At 35.3% G+C, this 25905-nt stretch overlaps 1 protein-coding gene across 1 annotated transcript in view; it reads left to right on the forward strand.

Moving 5' to 3' along the window:
- LOC149775769 (uncharacterized) overlaps window positions 1-25905 on the forward strand; it is a 54940-nt gene that overhangs the window by 21567 nt on the left and 7468 nt on the right. The window contains exons 6-10 of the mRNA XM_089943417.1: window positions 1740-1807; window positions 7593-7879; window positions 8772-8845; window positions 16986-17109; window positions 21640-21746. Of these exons, the coding sequence (XP_089799543.1) occupies window positions 1740-1807; window positions 7593-7879; window positions 8772-8845; window positions 16986-17109; window positions 21640-21746 (660 nt within the window). The remainder of the gene's footprint in view (window positions 1-1739; window positions 1808-7592; window positions 7880-8771; window positions 8846-16985; window positions 17110-21639; window positions 21747-25905) is intronic.

Consider the following 25905-nt stretch of genomic DNA (forward strand, 5'->3'; position numbering starts at 1 on the left):
CAAAGAAGTTCTTAGACACCGTCAAGAAGATGCTGTAAAGGTTGCTGCAGCAGGATATTCAGATCGTGATAAATTAATTGATCCAATCAGCACCGATATTTCAGAAAAAAATGGATCCCTTTTGTATTTCAAAAATACCATGGTATATCTAGAATCACTGGTGATATTAAGGATAAATTTGCAGACTTTGAGAAACAAGTTGAAGAAGCAAGAAGAACATCCTTACCCAGAGATATATTATCCCCCAAAACATTGCCATTCAGACCACCTCATATTGAGGAAGAGGAAGATTTGCAATTTGAAGAAATTAGACAAAGGTGGGAATTCTGTTCAGCAAGTAAGAAAGGAGCAACTGGAAGTGGTCTTGTTAGTCAAGGAAGTGGTCTAATTACTCCATGTCCCAGCAGTGTCCTTGCTGATGTTGATAGACTAGAAATTCTGATTGGCAAAAGACGAGCTGGTAATAATTTCCCAGTAATCATTAATGAAGCAGCTGATATTTGTTAACACATTAACCCCTAGTGACGACTTAACGGGACAGGAGGTAGTAGCCTACTGCCGAGCTCTGTAGCGTCATGGTCATGCATGATACACTAAAGTGGGTGGTATTATAGAAAGGTAGACAGATGTAGCTCTACAATGATACCAAATAATCTGGAATATCTAGTTGCACTACAAAATACAGATTAAAAAAACTAATTTTTGGACCTGACTTTTTTTTACCCAGAATTCGCCCGTGGTCGGAATCTGATTTTGTGTCTGTATTTTAGACTTTTTGGTCTCAGATCTAAGGCAAACTGGTATCAACTGCAAACAGACAGATGAGCTTTTGCAAAAAGTAGGATAAGATGGCATTTGGAATAAAGAGTGATCTCCATACAAAAATAATGGCTCCGTTTAGCAAAAAAACAACAACAAAAAACAACTTTTACCCTTCTCATGCGCGAGTCGAATAGCCAATGAAAAACGATGTTTCTAACACAACTAGGCTGTATGTTATTGAAAGATGACTGGGGGTTTGGTGTTTTCAAGTCTATTCAGAAATAGCTTTCACAATGTGTTTCCTACTCGATTTTTAGGCGAAAATGACAAAAAGCTCCAGGGTTAATGTGTTAAACAGTCCATTTTGATGACGTCACAAAATCTGAATATTCCTTGTGTATTTAATCACTTGTGCATTGACATTGCACATAAATTACAAATTTAGCAATTCCTTGACGATTTGTAAAAAAAATAATAAATCCTTGTTAACACATTAACTCCTAGCGACGACTTAACGGGGCAGGAGGTAGTAGCCTACTGCCGAGCTCTGTAGTGTCATGTTCTTGCATGATACACTAAAGTTGGTGGTATTGTAGTAAGGTAGACAGATGTAGCACAACAAAATACAGATAAAAGCCCTCATTTTTGGACCCAACTCTTTTTTTACCCAAAATTCGTCCGTGGTCGGAATCTGATTTTATGTCTAGATTTTAGACTTTTTGGTCTCAGATCTAAGGCAAACCGGTATGAACTGCAAACAGACAGATGAGCCTTTGCAAAAAGTAGGATAAGATGGGCATTTGGAATAAAGAGTGGTTTCCATACAAAAATAATGGCTCCGTTTAGCAAAAAAAAAAAAAGAACAAATTTTACCCTTCTGCTCATGTTGGAGTTTTAACTTTTTTTGATCAATTGAGTATGCAGTGGGGCATACATGTTTTATAAGCACAAATCTAATTCTCTTTTTACTTATTTAGCACCAAGAGTCACAGGTACAGGAGGCAGAAAAGACAAAACAGCGACTGAAGGCTGAAGCTAAACGAAGGTAATGAGGTTTTGTAATTTGCTTTATTTGTTTTGTTCTTTTTTGTCATCTTCTTCTTCAAAATTGCTCTGGTGGCCTAGTGGTTAGAATGTCCACCTTGGATGTGGAAGGTCGTGGGTTTGATCCCCGGCCGAGTCATACCAAAGACTTAGAAAAATGGTACTAACAGCTGCCTCGCTGGTCATTCAGCATTAAGAGGTTAGTGTTAGGGCTGGTCGGCCTTGTGTAAGGATCATGTGACTGGGTTTGACATCATGCTACATGTCTGCTGCATGATGCCCCAGTGCTAGACATCACTATAAACTGCCATATTGCAGACATCTTAGCGATGTGACTGAATTTTTTTAAAGCTTCGTTAAAAATCCAAATGACATCACAACACTTATTCAGAATTCATCAGACAAAAAAGTGTTCTCATTCTCTGATTATCACCTGTATAGCAATGTCTTGCAGTCAGTCTTTATTTTCCAACCATTAGTTTTTCTCAAAATGGTCTTGTGAGATATTTAACAAAATAGCCATGTGAAATATTTAGGTTTCACATACTATCAAATTTTTAAATCCAACTTAAACTGGGGTGAAGAACTTTCTTTTGAATCACAGAATCCTTACCTGCTGACCAATGGTCTCGTAAAAGCAGGGTATAGCTTTTTAGCAATAATCTCTAAAAGCAAGGTCCAGCATTATAGCAATGATCTCTTTAGGCAGGGTATAGCATCATAGCAGTGATCTCAGAAAAGCAAGGTATAGCATTATAGCAATGATTTCTTAAAGCAAGGTATAGCATTTTAGCAATGTTCGCTTAAAAGCAAGCTATAGCATTTTAGCACTAATCTCTTTTTAGTAATGAGCCCTTGAAGCAAGGTAGAGCATTTTAGCAATCATTTCTAAAAGCAAGGTATAGCATTTTAGCAGTGATCTCTTAAAACCAAGGTATAACATTTTAGCAATCTCTTAAAACCAAGGTAGAGCATTTTAGCAATGATCTCTAAAAGCAAGGTATAGCATTTTAGCAGTGATCTCTTAAAGCAAGATATAGCATTTTAGCAATAATCTCTTAAAGCAAGGTATAGCATTTTAGCAATGATCTCTTAATGCAAGGTGTAGCATTTTAGCAATGAGCTCTTGAAGCAAGGTATAGCATTTAGCAATCATCTCTAAAAGCAAGGTATATCATTTTAGCAATCATCTCTTAAAACCAAGGAAGAGCATTTTAGCAATGATCTCTAAAAACAAGGTATAGCATTTTAGCAATGATCTCTTAAAGCAAGGTATAGCATTATAGCAACAATCTCTTAAAACGAAGGTATATCATTTTAGCAAAGATCTATTAAAGCAAGATATGGCATTTAGCAATGATCTCTTAAAGTAAGGTATAGCATTTTAGCAATGATCTCTTAAAGCACGATAAAGCATTTTAGTAATGATCTCTTAAAGCAAGGTTTAGCATTTTAGCAACAATCTCTAAAAGGAAGGTATAACATTTTAGCAATGATCTCTTAAAACCAAGGTATTACAATTTAGCAATGGTCTCTTAAAACCAAGGTATAGCATTTTAGCAATGATCTCTTAAATCCAAGGTATAACATTGTAGCAATGATCCCTTAAAACCTAGGTATAGGATTTGGGCAATGTTCTCTTAAAGCAAGGTATAGCATTTTAACAATGATCTCATAAAGCAAGGTATAGCATTTTAACAATGATCTCTTAAATCCAAGGTATAACATTTTAGCAATGATCCCTTAAAACCAAGGTATAGGATTTGGGCAATGATCTCTTAAAGCAAGGTATAGCATTTTAGCAATGATCTCTTAAAGCAAGGTATTGCATTTTAGCAATGATCTATTAAAGCACGATAAAGCATTTTAGCAATGATCTCTTAAAGCAAGGTTTAGCATTTTAGCAACAATCTCTAAAAGGAAGGTATAACATTTTAGCAATGATCTCTTAAAACCAAGGTATTACATTTTAGCAATGGTCTCTTAAAACCAAGGTATAGCATTTTAGCAATGATCTCTTAAATCCAAGGTATAACATTTTAGCAATGATCTCTTAAAACCAAGGTGTAGGATTTGGGCAATGATCTCTTAAAACCAAGGTATGGCATTTTAGCAATGATCTATTAAAGCAAGATATAGCATTTTAGTAATGATCTCTAAAAGCAAGGTATAGCATTTTAGCAGTGATCTCTTAAAGCAAGATATAGCATTTTAGCAATGATCTCTTAAAGCACGGTATAGCAGTTTACCATTGCCCATCAGTGAGTACATTGTACAGTGTCATTGCCCAAATTAAAGGGCCAGAACAGTGTTTGAGAGTTTAAAACAATGAATAAAACTTATGAAGACAGTTACACACAGGTTAATATAATCGTTCTTTGGTGAATGTTGTATAACCCTGAATCATAATGTAAAAAAGTGTTCTGGTTGTAGTGCTATCTGCTATGAAGTTCAAGATCACAGTCTCAGTTAACTGGGATATTTTTAACTACTATTAGCATTTATCCATGTTTTGAAATATATCAGTCATGTTTTTATGCTGAAATAATTGGTACAAAAGGTTGTAAATGCTAGGGGTGTCAGATTTTGATCTCATAGTTTATTTTTTCAGTTTAAAAATAATTTCAGTATTTGTAATTGATGAATTACAACATGAACTTGTGTTTGTCTTATTATTCTGTATGGGTTTAGTTAATTTTTGTATAATATTGTTACATGTGTCTATTACAGTTAGACAGTTATGTTGTCAACCATAAACTGTTAAAATGCAGCATTTAAACTGCAAAAAAATTATTCTGAGACCATTTTTCATCAGCATAAAGTAAAATCATAAATATTATGCTTCATTTAATTTTTGTTCTATTGCGGTTTTAAATGGTATTAACTTTCCATTTAAACTTGTAAAAAATGTTATTTTCTGGGGGGGGTTTCATTGAGAAAGAGTCAACCTAAAAATTTTACTCAATGGTCAGTGGCAGATGCAGTTAGCTTTTCTGAGATAAATCCATAAAGGAATATCATTTCAGCTTTTGGAAAACTTTATCAGTATCAGTCAGATTCATTATTGTCTTTGTCATGAGTTTAATATTTGAAGAACTGGTGAAAAGAAAATTTATAATGAAACAAATACATATTACAGTTACACATGTAGATTATTGTGGCATGAAAGCAGAAAATTAATGTGTTCTTCTGAGAATACAGTTCTGCTTTTTATCATTTGACCACTAAAATGAAATTGCTTTTGGATTTTGTTGATTTTCTGAATAAAGAATTTTGAATTTATCTGGACATAATACAATCAAAAAATGCATTTAATTCAGTTAAACATTCTGTATTAAATGCATAAACAAAAATCAATTTTTAGTAGGAGTCATGCCATGCCATGGTCATTTGCTAATGTGTCCTAACATTTTCTGTGTTGTCCTAAATTATGTACAGAATAATTGTCCTGAACACAGTGAAAACTATCAGAAACACTGAGTATTCAATTTGTATGACCGTTTTTGTACAATATGCACACTAAATTGTTTATTTTTCAAAATGCTAATTATACATATTTTTTATTGATCTATAACATCACTCTGATTTTTATATTATAGTTATCTTCCAGTAAATCAGATATTGCCTAAAAAAATCCAAGTATCATTATTTGTACAAACTGATGTTTTTCAAAGTTTGGAAGACAAATAAAAAAAATGCAAAAATAAATGGTTGCATCAGATAAGGCAACTGCTTGTAATGTTCAATCCCTGCCCCCCTCTCAAAAATAATCTGACACCCAGCCAGTTTCTTGATTTCTATTTTGTTAATTCCATCATACATATACATATATATATATATATATATATATATATATATATATATATATATATATATATATATATATATATATATATATATATATTTTTTTTTTTTTTCTCTTTTTCTTTTCTTTAGCAGACAACCCTTATGTAGCCCAAAATTTTCCATTCCCTTTGTGGCTTCTTAGTGGTTGCATTGCAGATGCATATTTTGCATATCAACACTGAAGATGCCTAAATTGTGCTGGATGAGCAGAACATTTACACATATTTAGGCTAACACATGTATTGTTATCAAGAGACCAGTCTATGAAATACCATATTTACCCATGGATAACTGTTATTCACACAACTGAAAACATCAGAATCAGACTGAGTATTTTCAAAACTTTTTGAATTCTAAACTTGAACTTGCGCTCTAAACCCCAAACTTTGATTAAAATGCTTTGAGTGAAGTTAAGCTTTCATGCAGAGTAAAGAAATTTAAGAACATTTTGAGCATTCTGTGATTCTTATATTTTTTTAATCGAAACTTCAGACTGTCATAATGTTCAGATTCTGAATTTGAACATACGTTTTATGCTTAAAAGCCTTGAGAACAGGTGGCCAGGCCTGAAGATTATACAATTTAAAAGCCTTGAGAACAGGTGGCCAGGCCTGAAGATTATATTATTTAAAAGCCTTGAGAACAGGTGGCCAGGCCTGGAGATTATACAGTTTAAAAGCCATGAGAACAGGTGGCCAGGCCTGAAGATTATACAATTTAAAAGCCTTGAGAACAGGTGGCCAGGCCTGAAGATTATACAGTTTAAAAGCCATGAGAACAGGTGGCCAGGCCTGAAGATTATACAGTTTAAAAGCCATGAGAACAGGTGGCCAGGCCTGAAGATTATACAATTTAAAAGCCTTGAGAACAGGTGGCCAGGCCTGAAGATCATACAATTTAAAAGCCTTGAGAACAGGTGGCCAGGCCTGAAGATTATACAGTTTAAAAGCCTTGAGAACAGGTGGCCAGGCCTGAAGATTATACAATTTTAATCTCAAGTCTGAGAATGAGTTTTTACCATCAGCCAATAAGCAGTGCTCAAAGAAAAATAACTTTAGACACAGGCCCAGGGACGATTCCATTTTTAATGTTGTCACACAGTGTTTCAATAGCTAGAGTTTGAAGGGGTTTTATGGTAATGCAAGTGTCATTAGTGTTCATCACTACGCTGGTGTGCTTCACAAAGTAAAACTCTGTTAACCATGATTTCTGAAATTTATTTTTGTTGGGCTTTGGTGATAGCTAATTGCTACTTAAATCGGCTTAAAAAATGAATTACAGTTGAACACTATTCCGATAATTGAAATGATGATGTTTTTCATTCTATACATGCAGTAAAATCTGTCTTCAAAGAAATTTTGCCACTGTTCACAAACTTGTCAAATATAATACGTAGCGGCTTAAACATTCTCATTCAAGGCAATAATATGTAATAACTTTTGTTCTTGTACACACGTCTAGCATCTCTTTGATTTACCTATAATGGGTTGTTCCACTTCCTGATCCTATGTATGCAAATTAGCACAATCGGCTCATCCACTGCAGCCTTCAAACACATATCACTAGCTATTATCAGCCAGTTAAGTAATATGTGAAATATTGGTTTTATACTAGACTTCTCTGCCTTTTAATTGCTGCTATTTAAACTGGCTAAGGGATATTTTTACATTAGCTCCAATCATGACTGTTTACCATTTATACATGCTGAAAGTTCCAGGTCTGTATCAATATTCTCATTAAATATATAGACAATCAAAGTTTTGACACTTTGAGCTTGAGTTTTCTTGCTGATAAAGTTTTTGTAATATGGTGCTTGATGTACCTTTGCATAATGTGTCAACAGATCCTGATCTTCTAGTGCATTACCTGACTGTAGTACTTGGTCATTCTGCAGCTGGGGGCACCTCTTCACCTTTTGTAAACATGTTTAACTGTTTCAGGGAGGAAGAACTACAACAACACTTACAGTCGATTCAAAATGCTCTCAGTGATTTGACAGCATTAGATGCCAAAGTTCAGACAGTGACATCTAGTTTCAGATTCCAGCAGCACCTGTCAGAAGCTACCAAAAAGTCCATCAATCTCATCCATACACTCACAGAAAGTTGTGAGAAGACTGTGCAGCATTGCAAGCAAACAAAGGCAGTGACTCCAGAAAATCACCAGAAAATAAGAGAGATAATAGAGAGGGCACAAAATGCATATGAATTTTGGAAAGAAGGATGTGGTAAATATATATTTCAGTCAAAATTATACTTTATGCTGCACCATAATTATGGTAGGAACATATATTGTTACTGTGTTTTTCCACATATTCGTACATCCATGACATCTTATTAGCTCTTAGATTTATTTCACTTTTCAGGCAATGTAGTCTGGCATTTGTATTCCAAAAACACTTTCTGCGATGTGCAAGAAATGTTCAGATAGATGCGACTATCTCTATTGTCTCTCCAGCCACTGGCCTGCTTGATTTTTTTTAACTTAAATTAGTTCTGTATTAAATAGCCTTATTGTCTGTATGTACTTTGTAGTGTAACCAGGCTTTGCATATAGATCACAAAACTCATAGGATTGGATCTTGATGATGGAGGGAAAACACATGTAAGACTATTTTCGTGTTTACAGGTTAGCTTCAGGGACAACACATATTCATTTTGAAGTGAAACAGTCAAAGGTCAAGGTCACTCAAACTGAAAGAAGGATGGCCTGTTTCTGCAAAACTGCTTGGGTTTTGTGCAGCTTGTTTTGACTGAACACTGTGGATGTTTTACTTGTGTTAAATAATCAGATGTCCCGGTCAGAGGGACTCCAAGAAGAAAAATGGCTTTTGCAGAATAACTCCAGTCATTATCCACAAACTATGACCAGACTTTGTGGATGGTTTGCATCAGCATTTCAAGACTAATCTTTGTTTGAATGGCTGTATTTCAAAGTTTACTGATTATTGAATATGTGAGTAATTACAAAACTCAGCCAGTGCTGAAACATTTTGAGATTGATCTTGATTCCTCAAGCTTCTCCTTCAGGTTCCAAATCTGTCCAAATATTCTGGGAAATGCTTGAAATTCTCACTTAGTGTATTATCACTATAATGTTATTAATTTGATTTTTTGCAGAAGCAGCAAATAGGGCAGGACAAGCTGAAGTAGAAGCAGCAGCAGCAGCTGCAGAAGCAGCGGCAAAAGAGAAGGTCATTGTACATAAAGTACAAATATTAAATGTCTTTACCCCTTGCAGTCAGTATTGTTATGACCCCACGATTAATGAAGAAGTCAATCTTCATTTGATCCAGTCTGTCTGTCCATATTTGTCATTTGCACTTAGCTGATTGCATAGTTGTACAAAAATAACACATGACATATACAAATTAGATTTGGTAGGCATATTTCTATATTTATCTGAGCCCCCAGTCAGTAATGCCAACAGTTAAATGATTGAATATACAAAAAAAGTGGAAATTCAATGAATAACAATTTAATGACAATTCAATAATGAAACGATAAAAATTTCCCAAGTACTCTCCTTCTGCTCGACCCTGTGATAGCCTAATGCATCATTTGATTAGTTGTGTGAGATAGCTTTCAACCTGACCTTGTATTCTACTCATCTGTGTATTCTTCTCTCCTATTCCTCCAATTCCTTCTCTTCCTCCTAACTTTCTCCAAAATCTTTCTCCTCCTCGACTTCTCTATACTCCTCCTTTTCCACTTTCTCCTCCTTGACTCCTTTTCCTCCTCCTTCTCGACTCTTATACTGACTAGACTTGTTGACTCTGGCTGCTCTGCTAGTCTTACTTCTGTCTCCCCTCTTAGAGACTCGGGACTTAACTAAACTGGAAGTTTTGTCCCCCAAAAAACTTATTGTGAAAATACAAGAAAGGTACAATATTTTCCTTAGCCCTCTCATCTCACACTACACCCAGCCTATCATCAGATAACGGCTATTAAATTTCTTTGGTCACGCATTCATTCATATCAGAATACTGATAGGTTCTTGTATGGTAAAACAACGTTGTAATCAAAGCATGGTAACAATTACTTCACATACATACATCAATAAATTGCATCACATCAGTACATATTCCTAATCCCATTATACTAAACAATATCACAACAATCAGACACATTTCTTTACATTACAACTCATACAAAGTACACAAATATTCAAATGTCCATGCTATGATATATCCATACATTCATATTAACTAATCTTACACACTTTAACCATTTTCCAAATTCACAATTCAAGCATGTGTAAATTCTAACATATCACATGAATAAATACACTAGTTCACTACTAAGTAACCCAATAGTGAATTACAAAATTAATTCTGACCACAAGCTAACAATTTAAATAATTCTGTACATAATACTCAAACTCATTTCTCAAATAAGCATGTAAATTAAACACTACTAAGGTAATTCTACATACTAAAATGATCCTATTAATTAAGTATACATACTACACATAATTACAATTACAGTGCTATAATATTCTGCAAAAATCGAGCAAATAACTTACTGACCTTTACAAATCTTTGTCTTTCCTTAGAATCCCCTCTCTAAGTTTTACTGCCAAATTACAAGTGGCTCTCTCGGAGTAACCCTATATTGCTCATCAATCTTACTAGGCGAGACTAAATTTTCACTTGCTAGTTAGAAGTTATAATTGAGATTGAAATTGTTACCACACCCGCCATCTCAATTCCAATTTGATGTCTCTTTGAGTCCATCCAGTCAAACTTAGCGGACAATGCCCTTCTCACTGTCTGTCCATGTGGGGACGGATTTAGAACATACCCCGGTCCCTCGCAGTTTCTCTGATCTTGGGACAAAGCTGTAACACCCAGGTGGGAAGTTGCGCTATCTGACACCTGTGCTGATTCAAGATGCCAGATCTTCTCTCTGGTCACAGGAACCTTGCATAAGAGATTAACTCTTTCCTGAGGCAATGTTCAGACATGGCTTGTACTGTTACCTTAGTTTATGCATGACTTATGAACTGGGCTGAGCAAATGTGACATACACATTAGCATTCTTAAGTCCTAATACACATTAGCATTATTAAGTCCTCACACACAACATTAGCATATGTAAATCCTCACATTAACACCCTTAAGTCCTCATACACAACATTAGTATTCTTAAGTCCTCCTACACTTTAGCATTAAGTCCTCATACACATTAAAATCTTTTAAGTTCTTATACACCACATTAGCATCCTTAATTCCTCACACACAACAATAGCATCATTAAATCCCTATCCTCATACACAACATTAGCATTCTTAAGTCTTCACCCACAACATTAGTATCATTAAATCCTCATCCTCACACACAACAATAGTATTCTTAAATCCTCATACACAACATTAGCATTCTTAAATTCTCATCCACAAACACAACATTAGTATTCTTAAATCCTCATACACAACATTAACAGTCTTAACTCCTCACACACATTAGCAAAAAAATCTTAAATCCTCGCACGCAGTAATAGTATTCTTAAGTCTTCACACAAACATTAGCATCCTTAAATCCTCACACATCATTAGCATTCTTAAATCCTCACACACAACATTAGCATTCTTAAATCCTCACAAACAACATTAGCATTCTCAAGTCTTCACACATAACATTAGCATTCTTAAATCCTCGCACACAACAGTAGCATTCTTAAATCCTCAATCACAACATTAGCATTCTTAAATCCTCATGCACAACATTAGCATTCTTAAGTCTTCACACACAACATATGCGTCCTTAAATCCTCATGCACAACATTCGCATCCTTAAGTCTTCAGACACAACATAAGCGTCCTTAAATCCTCACACAACATTAGCATACTTAAATCCTCACACACAACTTAAGTGTCCTTAAATCCTCATACACAACAATAGCATCCTTAAATCCTCACACACAACATAATCATCCTAAATCCTTACACACAACATTAGCATTCTTAAATCCTCACACACAACCTAAGCATTCTTAAATCCTCACATACAACATAAGCATCCTTAAATACTCACACACAACATAAGCATCCTTAAATCCTCACACACATCATTAGCATTCTTAAATCCTCACACACAACATAAATGTCCTTAAATCTTCATACACAACAATAGCATCCTTAAATCCTCACACAACGTAAGCGTCCTTAAATCCTCACAACATTAGCATTCTAAAATCTTCACACACAACATAAGCATCCTTAAATCCTCACACACAACATTAGCATTCTTAAATCCTCATACACAACATAAGCATCCTTAAATCCTCACACACAACATTAGCATCCTTAAAATCCTCACACTCAACATAAGCATCCTTAAATACTCACACAACATTAGCATTCTTAAATCCTCACACACAACATAAGCATCCTTAAATCCTCACACACAACATTAGCATTCTTAAATCCTCACACACAACATAGGTGTTCTTAAATCCTCACATACAACATTAGCATTCTAAAATCTTCACACGCAACATAAGCATCCTTAAATCCTCACACACAACATTAGCATTCTTAAATCCTCACACACAACATAATCGTCCTAAATCCTCACACACAACATTAGCATTCTTAAATCCTCACACACAACATAAGCGTCCTTAAATCTTCACACACAGCATTCACATTCTTAAATCCTCATACACAACATTAGCATTCTTAAATCCTCACACACAACATAAGCGTCCTAAATCCTGATACACAACATTAGCATCCTTAAATCCTCACACCCAACATAAGCATCCTTAAATCCTCACACCCAACATTCTCATTCTTAAATCCTCGCACACAACATTAGCATCCTTAAATCCTCATACACAACATTAGCATTCTTAACTCCTCACACACAACATTAGTATTATTAAATCCTCATCCTCACACACAACAATAGTATTCTTAAATCCTCATACACAACATTAGCATTCTTAAATTCTCATCCACAAGCACAACATTAGTATTCTTAAATCCTCATACACAACATTAACATTCTTAACTCCTCACACACGTTAGCACGCAGTAATAGTATTCTTTAGTCTTCACACACAACATTAGCATCCTTAAATCCTCACACATCATTAGCATTCTTAAATCCTCACACATAACATTAGCATTCTTAAATCCTCACACACAACATTAGCATTCTCAAGTCTTCACACATAACATTAGCATTCTTTAATCCTCACACACAACATTAGCATTCTTAAATCCTCATACACAACATTAGCATTCTCAAGTCTTCGCACACAACATTAGCATTCTTAAATCCTCACACACAACAGTAGCATTCTTAAATCCTCATGCACAACATTAGCATTCTTAAATCCTCGTGCACAACATTAGCATTCTTAAGTCTTCACACACAACATTTTCATCCTTAAGTCTTCAGACACAACATTCACATTCTTAAATCCTCACACACAACTTAAGTGTCCTTAAATTCTCATACACAACAATAGCATCCTTAAATCCTCACACACAACATAATTGTCCTAAATCCTTACACACAACATTAGCATTCTTAAATCTTCACACACAACCTAAGTGTTCTTAAATCCTCACATACAACATAAGCATCCTTAAATACTCACACACAACATAAGCGTCCTTAAATCCTCACACATAACATTAGCATTCTTAAATCCTCACACACAACATAAGCGTTCTTAAATCTTCACATACAACATTAGCATTCTAAAATCTTCACACACAACATAAGTGTCCTTAAATCCTCACACACAACATTAGCATTCTTAAATCCTCACACACAACATAAGCATCCTAAATCCTCACACACAACATTAGCATTCTTAAATCCTCACACACAACATAAGTATCCTAAAATCCTCATGCACAACAATTGCATCCTTAAATCCTCACACAACATAAGCATTCTAAAATCCTCACATACAACATTAGCATTCTAAAATCTTCACACACAACAGAAGCATCCTTAAATCCTCACACACAACATTAGCATTCTTAAATCCTCACACACAACATAAGTGTCCTAAATCCTCACACACAACATTAGCATTCTTAAATCCTCACACACAACATAAGCATCCTTAAATACTCGCACAACATTAGCATTCTTAAATCCTCACACACAACATAAGCATCCTTAAATACTCACACAACATTAGCATTCTTAAATCCTCACACACAACATAAGCATCCTTAAATCCTCACACACATCATTAGCATTCTTAAATCCTCACACACATCATTAGCATTCTAAAATCTTCACACGCAACATAAGTGTCCTTAAATCCTCATACACAACATTAGCATTCTTAAATCCTCACACACAACATAATCGTCCTAAATTCTCACACACAACATTAGCATTCTTAAATCCTCACACACAAGATAAGCGTCCTTAAATCCTCGCACACAGCATTCACATTCTTAAATCCTCACACACAACATTAGCATTCTTAAACCCTCACACACAACATAAGCGTCCTAAATCCTCACACACAACATTAGCATCCTTAAATCTTCATACACAACATTAGCATCCTTAAATCCTCTCACACAACATTAGCATTCTTAAATCCTCACACACAACATTAGCATTCTAAAATCTTCACACACAACATAAGCATCCTTAAATCCTCACACACAACATTGGCATTTTTAAAACCACACACACAACATTGGTATTTTTAAATGCGCATGCACAATATTAGTATCCTTAAATACTCGCATACAACATTAGCATTCTCAAATCCTCACACACAACATTAACATTCTTAAGTCCTCATAAACATTAGTATTCTTAACTCCTCATAAACAACATTAGCATCCATGAGTCATCATTCTGTCTTTTATACCACTTTTGGGGGGAAAGGGGTAGGTACTGTAAGAGTCATTTTCAGTCCATGCTCAGATCCAGATGAAATATATAAAAAAATGTCCCTCTCTCTTCCTTAAATATGTATATAATTTTTATCCATGGCCAGTTTGAATAAAGGAAACTTTGAATTAAATTATCTTTGGTTTTATTCTCTGTTATGAAACCAATATTTGTGGATTATAAATACATAGCTTAAAAAGCTTCTATCACATGTTTTGCCAAAAAAAATATATGCTAAATTATGCGTTTGAATGCAGTGTGCATAACAGTGATAAGACTCGTAAAACTTTCTTTTTGTTTTGAAACAATATATAAAGTATGCATATATTTCCACTAGGTTTGGTTGATTACCTCTGACACCTTTTTTTGTTTTCATTTAAAATAATTTGTGCACGAATATGTTTAGTGCTGACTTTCTGTTGTATTCTTGCTGGAATCACCCCAGAAAAGGCAGTCTTGGTGCTTGTTGATCATTTTTCACACCAAAATGGAGTGAACATACTTTATACATGAAAATAAAAAGGTCAAAACATTGATACTGTATATAAACATGAACTAAAACTTTCCAAAATCTCAGCGACAAAGGCTGTTTTGTTTGTGCATCATATGGGAGAAAAGATTAGTTTATATTATTAATTCAGACACAAATATTCGTTAAAATAATGATTTATCATACAAGTGAGCTATTTTTATGTTTTATAAGCAAGAGAGAGAAAGTACAATAGCTTTAAACTATACAGTTTGTGAGCACTTGTTCAGCATATACTTTGCCAACCAAGGATGTCAGTTTTGATATATTTATTGTCAATATGATCAGTGAACTGGCACTAGTTTCTTATTATGTATCAAATGGGTTTCAGGAATGGATATGAAAAAACAAAAAATTACAGTAAGACAGATTTATACAAATGTATTTGTACCAATGTGCAATGCTTCTCCTGCCCATGATGTTACTACAGACATCATTACTGTGTCATTCCCAATGAGAACTCAACATTATCTCCTTTTTTTAAATACATGGTATTTATCCCTTTAAGTTCCTGTATATTCAGTCATTAATATAATCAGGAGACAGTTCTAGATTTCATTTTTGTAGAACATCGTGCCATATTATTGCATTTATGTCCATGTAGTATTGGAATTTTACATTAAATGACTTCAAAATTAAGAATGATACATTAGAAATATACAGATTTTCACCATACTATTTTACCTCTTGTAAGTTTGTATTCCCAAACCCTTGTACTTCAAATAAGCTAGGTCATATGGCATTGAGTTTCAAGTGGAAATGATAACATGTTTCTTCTTTTAAGTTACAAGATTAAAGATGATGGCTATATTACATTCAAAATCCAGCAACTGAACACCGGCCAAAGTTGAGAAAGACCCCATTATTTGTAATCTGATTAAAATCTTTGTATAGATGATACTAGAAATAAGACAGAAAGAAAAAATGGTGCAAGAGGAAGAAACTTAACTCACTGAAGGAAGAATGTAAAAGATAAGTTATGGGGAGGGACATAAGGGGTGAGCAAATAACATGGTTTGTCTAATTTCTTTTTTTGTTTCAAAGCGGAAATGAGAATACATTTGAATTTTGAAAATATGTAGATTTTGTTAAAATAATGTTTCCTGTCAAGAAAGAAAACATGCTTTCAGTTGTGCTGGTAGTTTGTGAGGTCTTTTAAGATGCAGAAAATATGGCAAAATTTGCGGTTTTTCGACGAACACAAATTAAATTTGTATTTCATGGTTGCACTATACCGTATGTATTGTAGTCATGGTACAGTGAACATAAGGTCATTTTGTTATATATCAGAATTATTGCATATGTTCATTGTAGCAGAAACATCAAATTAGATGTAGTTAATACTTGACCATTGTAGAGATGCAAGGTACCAATGAATGCTGATACACTCAAATTTGATCTTTTTCACATGGTCCACATCCAGCAACTAAAATGATATTCTAGTAGAAGATTGTTCACACATACCTTTACTTTTGGTAAAAATATTAATATGGTTGCTACATGTGGACTACCTTAATTTTTTTTAAATAGTTGAAACTGAAATTTTAGCACAAAATGGTCATTTTATAGTCAAATGTGACGTCATGGGCATGTGCATATGGTGTCATATCAAATTTTTTAAAAATCAGTTGCAATTTTAAGTTTTTCAGATGTTGATATATTTTTTGCCATGATATTTATCAGGTCAATAACATCTTGGAACATTTGTGAATATTTAGGCCAGATAGAGGTCTTGTAGTATCTACCCATTTATACTGATATTAAAAATGACATTTTGAGTGACCATAGGTCACTACAAGTGTTATAATGTCATCATGAAACATGAATTTCCACACATTCACAAAAGAACTTGGTATATGCGAGTCTTACATTCTGGTGAAAGATACATAATCCTTGGATAAGATTGAAATTTTTTTAACACAGCTCCCAGCTGGACCCCCTTTGGCATCTTCAACTCCCATAGCAGTAGCATCACCATCGTTGCAGAGTGGGGCCTCACATGGGGTTGTGGTATCTACTGCAGCAGCAGCAACTGTCACAGGAAAAGGTTAGTCATTTGTTATCAAAGTTTTATAACTTCATTAGTAGGCTGCACATAGTTAACAGGTTGTGAAATTATTTTCATGTTTTAAAAATTTGCTTTTCTTTCATTTTATTCCCATTCATCTAAAGATGAAGAAATTAGTCCTCACACTGCATAAGCTTTTTTTTTTCATTTTAATCTGAAGAAAAAAAATTTAAACCTGACACTGGATGAGCTTTCTTCACTTTATTTAAAGTTGTTGCATCTATTTTTACTTGAGACTTAAAAATATGTGCCAGGAAAAGAAAGAAATTCCATACTTAGCAGTAGAATGGTACATTTTGAATATTGGCACCAAGTTACAGCTTTTTACATGACAAGATTTTTGTTGAAATACACTGAAAAAAGTGACATTCATCAGATTCTAAATTTATGTATTTAAAGAGTTGTATATTTGTAAATTATGCCTATCAACAAAATTGAAAGTAAGGGATAGTCTAATGTGTGTTTCTGTAGTTACCTTGCTACATAAGTTCTTTTTCTGCATAAAGTTCTGTCATTAGTAATATTTATTTTATGTTGCTGTTTATGAGGACTGGTCTCACTTTGGAAGCGTGTGAATGGAGAGGGTTTTGTATTCAGGTCAGTTTTAAGGCACTGTGGTGGGGCATGCACCATGTTTGTATTTCTCCTGTGAAAACAGTCCCCAATTATATTATAAGCCAGCTACCTGCCAAATTCAGCCATACTTAAAGATGAAGACTTGTCTTTTCTGTCTATATCATAAATAAAGAGCAATAACTTTTGCCCATTATTTCCCCTTGCCACCACCAGGTATTGCCAGTTTTTAAGCTTTATCTCCATACAACATCATATAAAATAACTCCCAACAATCCAATCCAATGTTTGCTCACCCAGTTATTACAGGAGGTGTTTTAGCATCTAGTTAACATGCTGCATTGTAATTTTATACATTTTTGTTGTGATTTGTTTATTTTGTCATTTCGGTGAAACCTGTTAGCAGTGTGAATTAAAATGTAACAAGTTCAAGACCAAGGAAGACACAAATGAACATCATGGATACAAAATGTATTTTGTCAGTACCCTGCAGCATGTGTTGCATATGGTCTGAGAGTATATGGAGTTTTGCAAAAGTCAATCAAGGCAAAGAAAGAGTGTGATGTGGATGCAAATTTTATATTCTACAAGTAATTATCAAATCATTGGGAGTAAACCCACATTTTTACGTAGCACAGATGGTGTAAGTTCCCCCCACGTATCCAAACATGGCCTTCAGACGTGTGAGTCTGGATTAATGAGGTGAGGTGATCCATTTGATCCATCCTAAATTACTGTATCCCTGTCTAGAGCCATCCATAGATGGGTCAGTCATCAAGCCAGTCCAGTGATCCAAATCAAGGGATCTTGCTGATAGATCCTTCTATCTTGCCAGGCATATGGCATCATCTTTCTTACATCTTAGTGATAGATCTGTCTCACCAGGTCTTCAGCTTCATCTGTCAACATTTGTGGAGATCTTGATGATGTACAGTTACAGAGATCTTAATGATCAGTCCATTCTAAAATGCCTATGGCTACATACAGTTACATGGATCTTGCTGACAGATCCATCCATCACGCCAGACATAAGCACACAAAAATATTATTACAGGGATTTTTGTGATAGATCTTTCTGGCAGCCCATGCTCATGGCATTGGCTAGTACTAGCACAAACCAGACCACCTTCCACACAGCCAGTAACCATGCCAACCATACTCTCAACAACTCAGCCCACTGCACCAGTACAACAAAATCATGTGGCAGAGTCAGCTTGTTCCATATTCACTGCTTACCCATGAATAATGTAGAGACAATGGCATTGTGACAGAGAATTTCTCTGTTGTCCATACAACCACCAGACCCAGTTAAACCAACACAGCCTCTTAGCATTGTTGATTCACCAGTGAATTTTGCCAGTAAGAAGATTTCTGTAATTATCTTAAATTGATAGAGTGGTCACAATTCATATGACCATAGGCTGTGTTGCTTTAAGTGGAGAGTGAGTTATTGTTTACACAGGAAATCTTTATTCCCTAGAAGGATACATAAGGTAAAGTAGGATGTTCAGTAGTCCATCCTGTTGCCTGTTCTTCTAAGTTAATGTGGTTGAGGGATGTATTCAAGGAGAAAGGTAATATTTGTAGTAAATTATGTTTCTCTGAGTATACATACAAAATCTCGTTACTTAAAAAGACCCTACCATCCACCCTGCTATGCAAGCAATATCGTTGGTAATTTGCTTTCTTTTAAAACTGGCAGCACCTAGTGGTGGCAAGGGGATGAAATGGGTAAGACCTTTTACCCTTTGTATGATACAGAAAAAATGAATTTTTGTCTTTTAGAAGGGCTAGGTTTGGGAGGTTGCATATATCCCTGTGATAGGTTGCAGGCATATATCCCTAATGTTAATGTGATGGTTGCAGGCATATATCCCTAATGTTAACCCTTTACCTCATAGAGCATAGTGACAAAGTGCAGCACACTATAAATAGAACAACTGTTACCTAGCTGACCGCATATGCATAGGCCTGCATGTGAATTGTTAAGCAATGTAGTGGTGTTACGTTTAACAGCAGTTTTAACCATTTTACGTTTTTGGTACACATCTATTATATGTGGAAAAATTTAAGAGGAAAGTCCGATTGTTATAGCTGTGTAATTATTTTTCACAGAAGAATATTTTATGTGCTTTAAAATCGAGAGAGAACTCGTTCACCGTCATGTCAGTGAGGCCGCGTGACCAACCGTAGCTACCATTTCCCATACTCGAAATTTACATGTTTTTCGTCTGTGTCTACTTCACTAAGTCATCTGAATTTGATAATCAGTAAAAACTAATTGCTGCCTACATAAATATCAGAGCCTTTACCAAAGTTATTGAATCTTTCGTGGTTGTGATTCTAATCGTGAAAACTTCGTAAGTACTGAATGAAATCCTGCCTGTGAACTGTTAAGCAATGTAGTGTATGTTACGTTTAACAGCAGTTTTAACCATTTTACATTTTTGGTACACATATATTATATTTGGACAAATTTAAGAATAAAGTCCAATTTTTATAGCTGTGTAATTATTTTTAACAGAAGAATTTTTTTATGTGCTTCAAAATCGAGAGAGAACTCATGTCAGTGAGGCCGTGTGACCAACCATAGCTGCCATTTCCGATACTCGAAATTTACAAGGTTTTCGTGTGTGTCTTCATCACTAAGTCATCTGAATCTGATAATTTATAAAAAAAAATAATTGCTGCCTACATCAATATCTGAGACTTTACCTAATTTATTGAATCTTTCGTGGTTGTTATTATAATCGTGAAAACTTCGTACGTACTGAATGCAATCCGTGGCTGCTATTTTGGAGTGTGGAGGTTACGACCCAGTTACTTTAAATAGCAGATATCGACCAGTGCATGAATAGCGACCACGTGATCTGACGTAATTGTCATTCGCAGAAATGAATGTAGTATCTAATAGGGGGGTTTTCCCTGAAGGTGGTGCTACGAAAACTAGCTCAAAATGGCTGATGTTTACAGCAGGCTTCAAAAGGTGCTTCCATGCGAATGGAGTAGGTGCATCCAAAGATGCTTGCATGAGGTAAAGGGTTAATGTGATTGGTTAAGTATTTTTGATGAAACATAGTTTTCTATAAAAAATGTGCTTTCTGGTTCTGACAGGTCTTTGTCCTGAAAAATAACGAAAATTACAGCACATGATGGCAATGAAGTCGTAAATAAAATAAAACTTAAAAAATCAAACATCATCACTCTTATACTCAGGATCTTTGTAACGATCAATTCAGTTCAGGTACAAAGTCCTTATTTACTAGTAAGCTTTAACAAAATAATTGGGAAAAATCATAAAATTGTTTCCCATATGGCCCTAGTTTTTCCAACTTTTATGTCAGATTCACTATATTTCTCTACTTTTTGCAAATGGGCCCAATTATTCCAGTGTATTTTTCAAATTCTTTGTGGGAAATGGATTACACATTGCATTAATGGCTGTAGCAAGAAAATTCAGTCATGGTCTTTGTGATGTGAGGCTGGGATTTTAAGAAAATATAGGTAACTGGATTAAAGAGAAATGATGCAAGTAAGAAGATGCTTTCATTCACGTTTATGCAGTAAGTCAAGTAGAGGTTGTATTTTTTCAGTAATTTATGTACATTTCGTACCATTTTTATTTATGAAATATCTCATTAATCCCCTACTTTTTTCTCCCTACCTTTTCGCAAAGTATTTCAGGAAAGACCACTTGCCTGGAATAAGAGTTTTAAAGAAAAGTTATAAAAGTCTGGATTTGTCCTTAATTTTGTATATAAAATTCTAGACCAGTAGCACAATATACTATTTGTCAAACAAGATTTTAAACTTGTTCTGGGATGATAGACCTTGGAATTTTCCCTCCTTGTCTAATATTTAAACAAACAAAAGCTCAGGTAAAGATTTTGTGCCCATATCTTTGCAAGTTTTTTAATTTCATTGCATCTTTTTCAGTTGAGCTCCCATGTGTTGACGTAAAGGCTTTCCTGGAGTATACTAGACTGCAAGAGAAATTGAAATCAGTGGAGCAGAAGATACAATCGCTTTCAGCTACACCACAGGTAAGATTGTGAGGAATATTTACATTCCTGGTTTATTTAAGGAAATACTTTATTGTCTCATCCGCACTTTTTGTCAATTAATTTTTTTTGTTGAGAGTATCAACAAATATGCCAACCATTCCAATTATGACAGAATGATTTCAGATTTTAACCTCAGATTTTTTAAATTAAAATTACTTCTGTCAGATTCTGACTTTCTGGGCAGATAAAATTGCAACTTGAACACCATTATGTTAAGATTGTTGAAGCACTTGTGACATGAAAGCAATTTAATATTGATCAATCAGAAATCACTCAGCTGACATGAATATTCACCAGAGAATGTTCAAGCAAGAAGTCAGAATGAATGCCCAATGAGGCTTATTGTTTTGCAGAAATGCCACATGTCAAACAGAAATTCTAAACAGGATATGCAAGGCGTCAGGATTTAATGAATACTATTCCGATGCAATCTTTTGTCAACAGACTTTAGGTGACTGTAGGAAGCACATTGAACCAGTGAGGTGTAGTTCTTGTAGAGAATGGAGTCCTAACGTCTTCATAGATTACATTATTTGTTTGTCCGAATGAGAATGTAGTCCTGATGTCTTCATAGATTACATTATTTGTTTGTCCGAATGAGAATGGAGTCCTAACATCTTCATAGATTACATTATTTGTTTGTCCAAATGAGAATGTAGTCCTAACGTCTTCATAGACTACATTATTTGTCCGAATGAGAATGGAGTCCTAACATCTTCATAGATTACATTATATGTTTGTCCGAATGAGAATGGAGTCCTAACGTCTTCATAGATTACATTATTTGTTTTTCCGGATGAGATTGTAGTCTTGATGTCTTCACAGATTACATTATATGTTTGTCTGAATGAAAATGGAGTCCTAACGTCTTCATAGATTACATTTTTTGTTTGTCCCAATGAGAATGTAATCCTAAGGTCTTCATAGATTGCATTATTAGTTTGGTCCTTATATTTGTAGTCCACTATGTGACTATTATGTTTCTGTTGTTGTTGTGGGGTTTAACGCCATTTTTCAGCACGATAGGCTATACATGGCGGCCAGTATTAATGGCGGAGGAAGAACCCGGAAAACCCCGGAAAGAACCACCGACCCACGAGAAGCTACTGGCAAGCTTTCTCACATGCCCACATTGGCTGAATCTTAGACTCGAACCGCCGCAGACAGAGGTGAGATGGCAGTGATCCGTAACGAAGAGCGCTTTAGACCACTCGGCCACTCGGGGCCCCCCATTACGTTTCTGAAAGTGGGTATTAAATTATGAAACTGAATTCACAGGATCCAAAAGTTTTGATGTATCCAATTCAGCACTACATCCCCATAAGATTTTTACCATGTATTAGTAGATTATCCAACTGCAGATTATCAGACAGCTCCGGTGACTTAGTTGCTAGAATGTTCGCCTTGGATGCAGGAGATTGTGGGTTCAGTCCCTGGCCAAGTCATACCAAAGACTTACAAAAATGGTACTAACAGCTGCCTTGCTTGGCACTCATCATTATGAGGTTAGTGTTTGGACTGGTCGGCCTGGTGCCAGGATAATGTGACTGGGTGGGACATATGCTACATGTCTGCGGCATGATGCCCCAGTGCTAGACATCACTGTAAACTGCCACTCTGCAGACACTGTAGCAATATGACTGAAAAATTGTTAAAGCTACGTTAAAATTCCAAACCACACACACTCATATTTTCTTTGAAGTATTCCATTTTGATTTGGTAGATGATGCATATTTTCCTAGAAGTATTTTTGTTTTGTAAATAATGCATATTTACCTGGACATATTCTATTCTGTTTTGATAGATAATGTATATTTCCCTAGAAGTATTCTGTTTTGGTTTGGTAGATAATGTATATTTCCCTATTTGGTGTTAGCTAACCTGATCTCAGTGAAAGGAATTCACTCAACACCCATTTGGTCACGAGTCCAGCATGCTGTAGAGTATTCTGTAGAATTTATGATATCGTTGTTTAAAATTATGTAAATTAGGGACTCTTTTAAATCCTGTTTTATATGTCTACCTGTAGACAGATCATATTATGTTGTGATATCCATGTATGTGTTCGTTTGTCAGTCTGTTACCAACATTGTTTCCATACAACAACTTGAGTTATTGGTTCTACATCACATACTTAGATGAAACTTTGTTATTGGCTGGCACTGGAGTTAAAAAGAAATCTATTGAATTTGGGATCAAAAGTTTAAAGGTCAGGGTCACTGACTAAACAGTAGAATTTGGGTTCAGATGGTTGAAGGTCAGGGTCACTGGGTGAAAGGAGAAAAAATTTGTTTTGCCCAAAATTTCTGTTCTTCACCATGTACCTTCATCAAGGTTTTTGAATGACTACATATTGGGTGTGGATAACTTACATATTGGGTATGGATCACTTACATATTGGGTGTAGGGGCCACGAGTGGCCGAGTGGTCTAAAGCGCTGTTCGTTACGGATCACTGCCATCTCACCTCTGTCTGCGGCGGTTTGAGTCTAAGATTCAGCCAATGTGGGCATGTGAGAAAGCTTGCCAGTAGCTTCTCGTGGGTCGGTGGTTCTTTCCGGGGTTTTCCTGGGTTCTTCCTCCACCATTAATACTGGCCGCCATGTATAGCCTATCGTGTGCTGAAAAATTGGCGTTAAATCCCACAACAACAACAACATATTGGGTGTGGATGACTTGCATATTGGATGTGGATAACTTACAAATGGGGTGTGGATGACTTACATATTGGGTGTGGATGACTTACATATTGGGTGTGGACAACTTACATATTGGGTGTGGATGACTTGCATATTGGTGTGGATGACCTGCATATTGGTGTGGATCACTTACATATTGGGTGTGGATGACTTACATATTGGGTAATAACAATGCCTATTGTGTGGATCAAACACCCTCAGGTTACTCCAAGTTGTTCCCATGCCACTCCCACAGAGGTAGAATTGCTGTCATCTTAATTCACCATTTTAATCACACTACAACTTTCAATTTCAAACTTACATCATTTGAACTGGTCCAAACCTCACTCACAATGGAACAAAGGGCAATCCATTTGTTCTGCTTCTACCACCCTCCTCTTATTGAAAAAAAATAGAACCTGACTGAATCTCTCTTTTTGGAGTAATTTCCTATGCTACAGGAGTATGGAAATTTAATAGGTGGCAACTGAGTTTTCTTGGAAATTGTAATTTTCACTTTGACTGGAAATCCATACACATGAAAACTCATAGGTTCTATTCATATTTTCAACACGAGTCAGTTAGCCAACCCACTGATAAGCATGGTCACATTTTAGACTGGATTCTTCATAGACATAACGATAATATTCAACTGTCTTCATTGGTATCCCACAAACTTGCATCAGATCACCTCTGTGTAACATGCCATCTCAACGTAACAGCCCCTAACCCTCCATCTCTGTTTGCTACTAAGTAAAACTTCCAGATGATAAATAGAACCCAACAAATGCATGACATCCAAGCAAACCCAACACCTTCATTATGTTTTGTAATTTCTTGGTGTTTGTCATTGTATACGTTTTTATGTTTTATCTAATACTGTAAAGAGCTTGGAGCTTCTGAAGATTTGGTGCTGTATTAAGTCCACATCATGATTAATATTATCATTAATAAGGTCAATTTCTCTCACAGAAGAAATGTGGTTCCTGCATAATAACATTACTTCTAAACATGGCAGCTTGACCAAATGTTTTTAAAGGGCTTGAACTTACTTGACCGTGTACCTTGATCAGAGTTTTTTGGCAGACTTAAACTTAATATAGTGAAAAGACCTGTTTATTTGGGAGTCAAAGGCAAAATGGTGAGGTCATTGGCTTAAAGAAGAATTAATTTTGCGGGATAACTTTTGTTCATGAGTGAATACACGACTTAAGGATGGCATGCTCTTAGGGTAATAAAGAAACTTCCAGTTTCTGATGTAAAATGGTCAGAAGTCAGACTTGGTAAATCTGTTAAGAAAATAATGGTTTCTGGGCAGCTAGTTAGTGCAGTTGACCTTAGATCCTGGTCATTGTGATCCATTGGTATATAATCTCCAGCCAGGCCCTAGTAGTGTCTTTGTAGAGTACTATTAAACACAGGGAAGGCATACAAAGTGCTATTCTTTTTAAATCATATATC

The sequence above is a fragment of the Sinohyriopsis cumingii genome, chromosome 19 (genome assembly GCF_028554795.1).
Source record: "Sinohyriopsis cumingii isolate HCF-2022 chromosome 19, ASM2855479v2, whole genome shotgun sequence".
Taxonomy (NCBI): Eukaryota; Metazoa; Mollusca; class Bivalvia; order Unionida; family Unionidae; genus Sinohyriopsis; species Sinohyriopsis cumingii.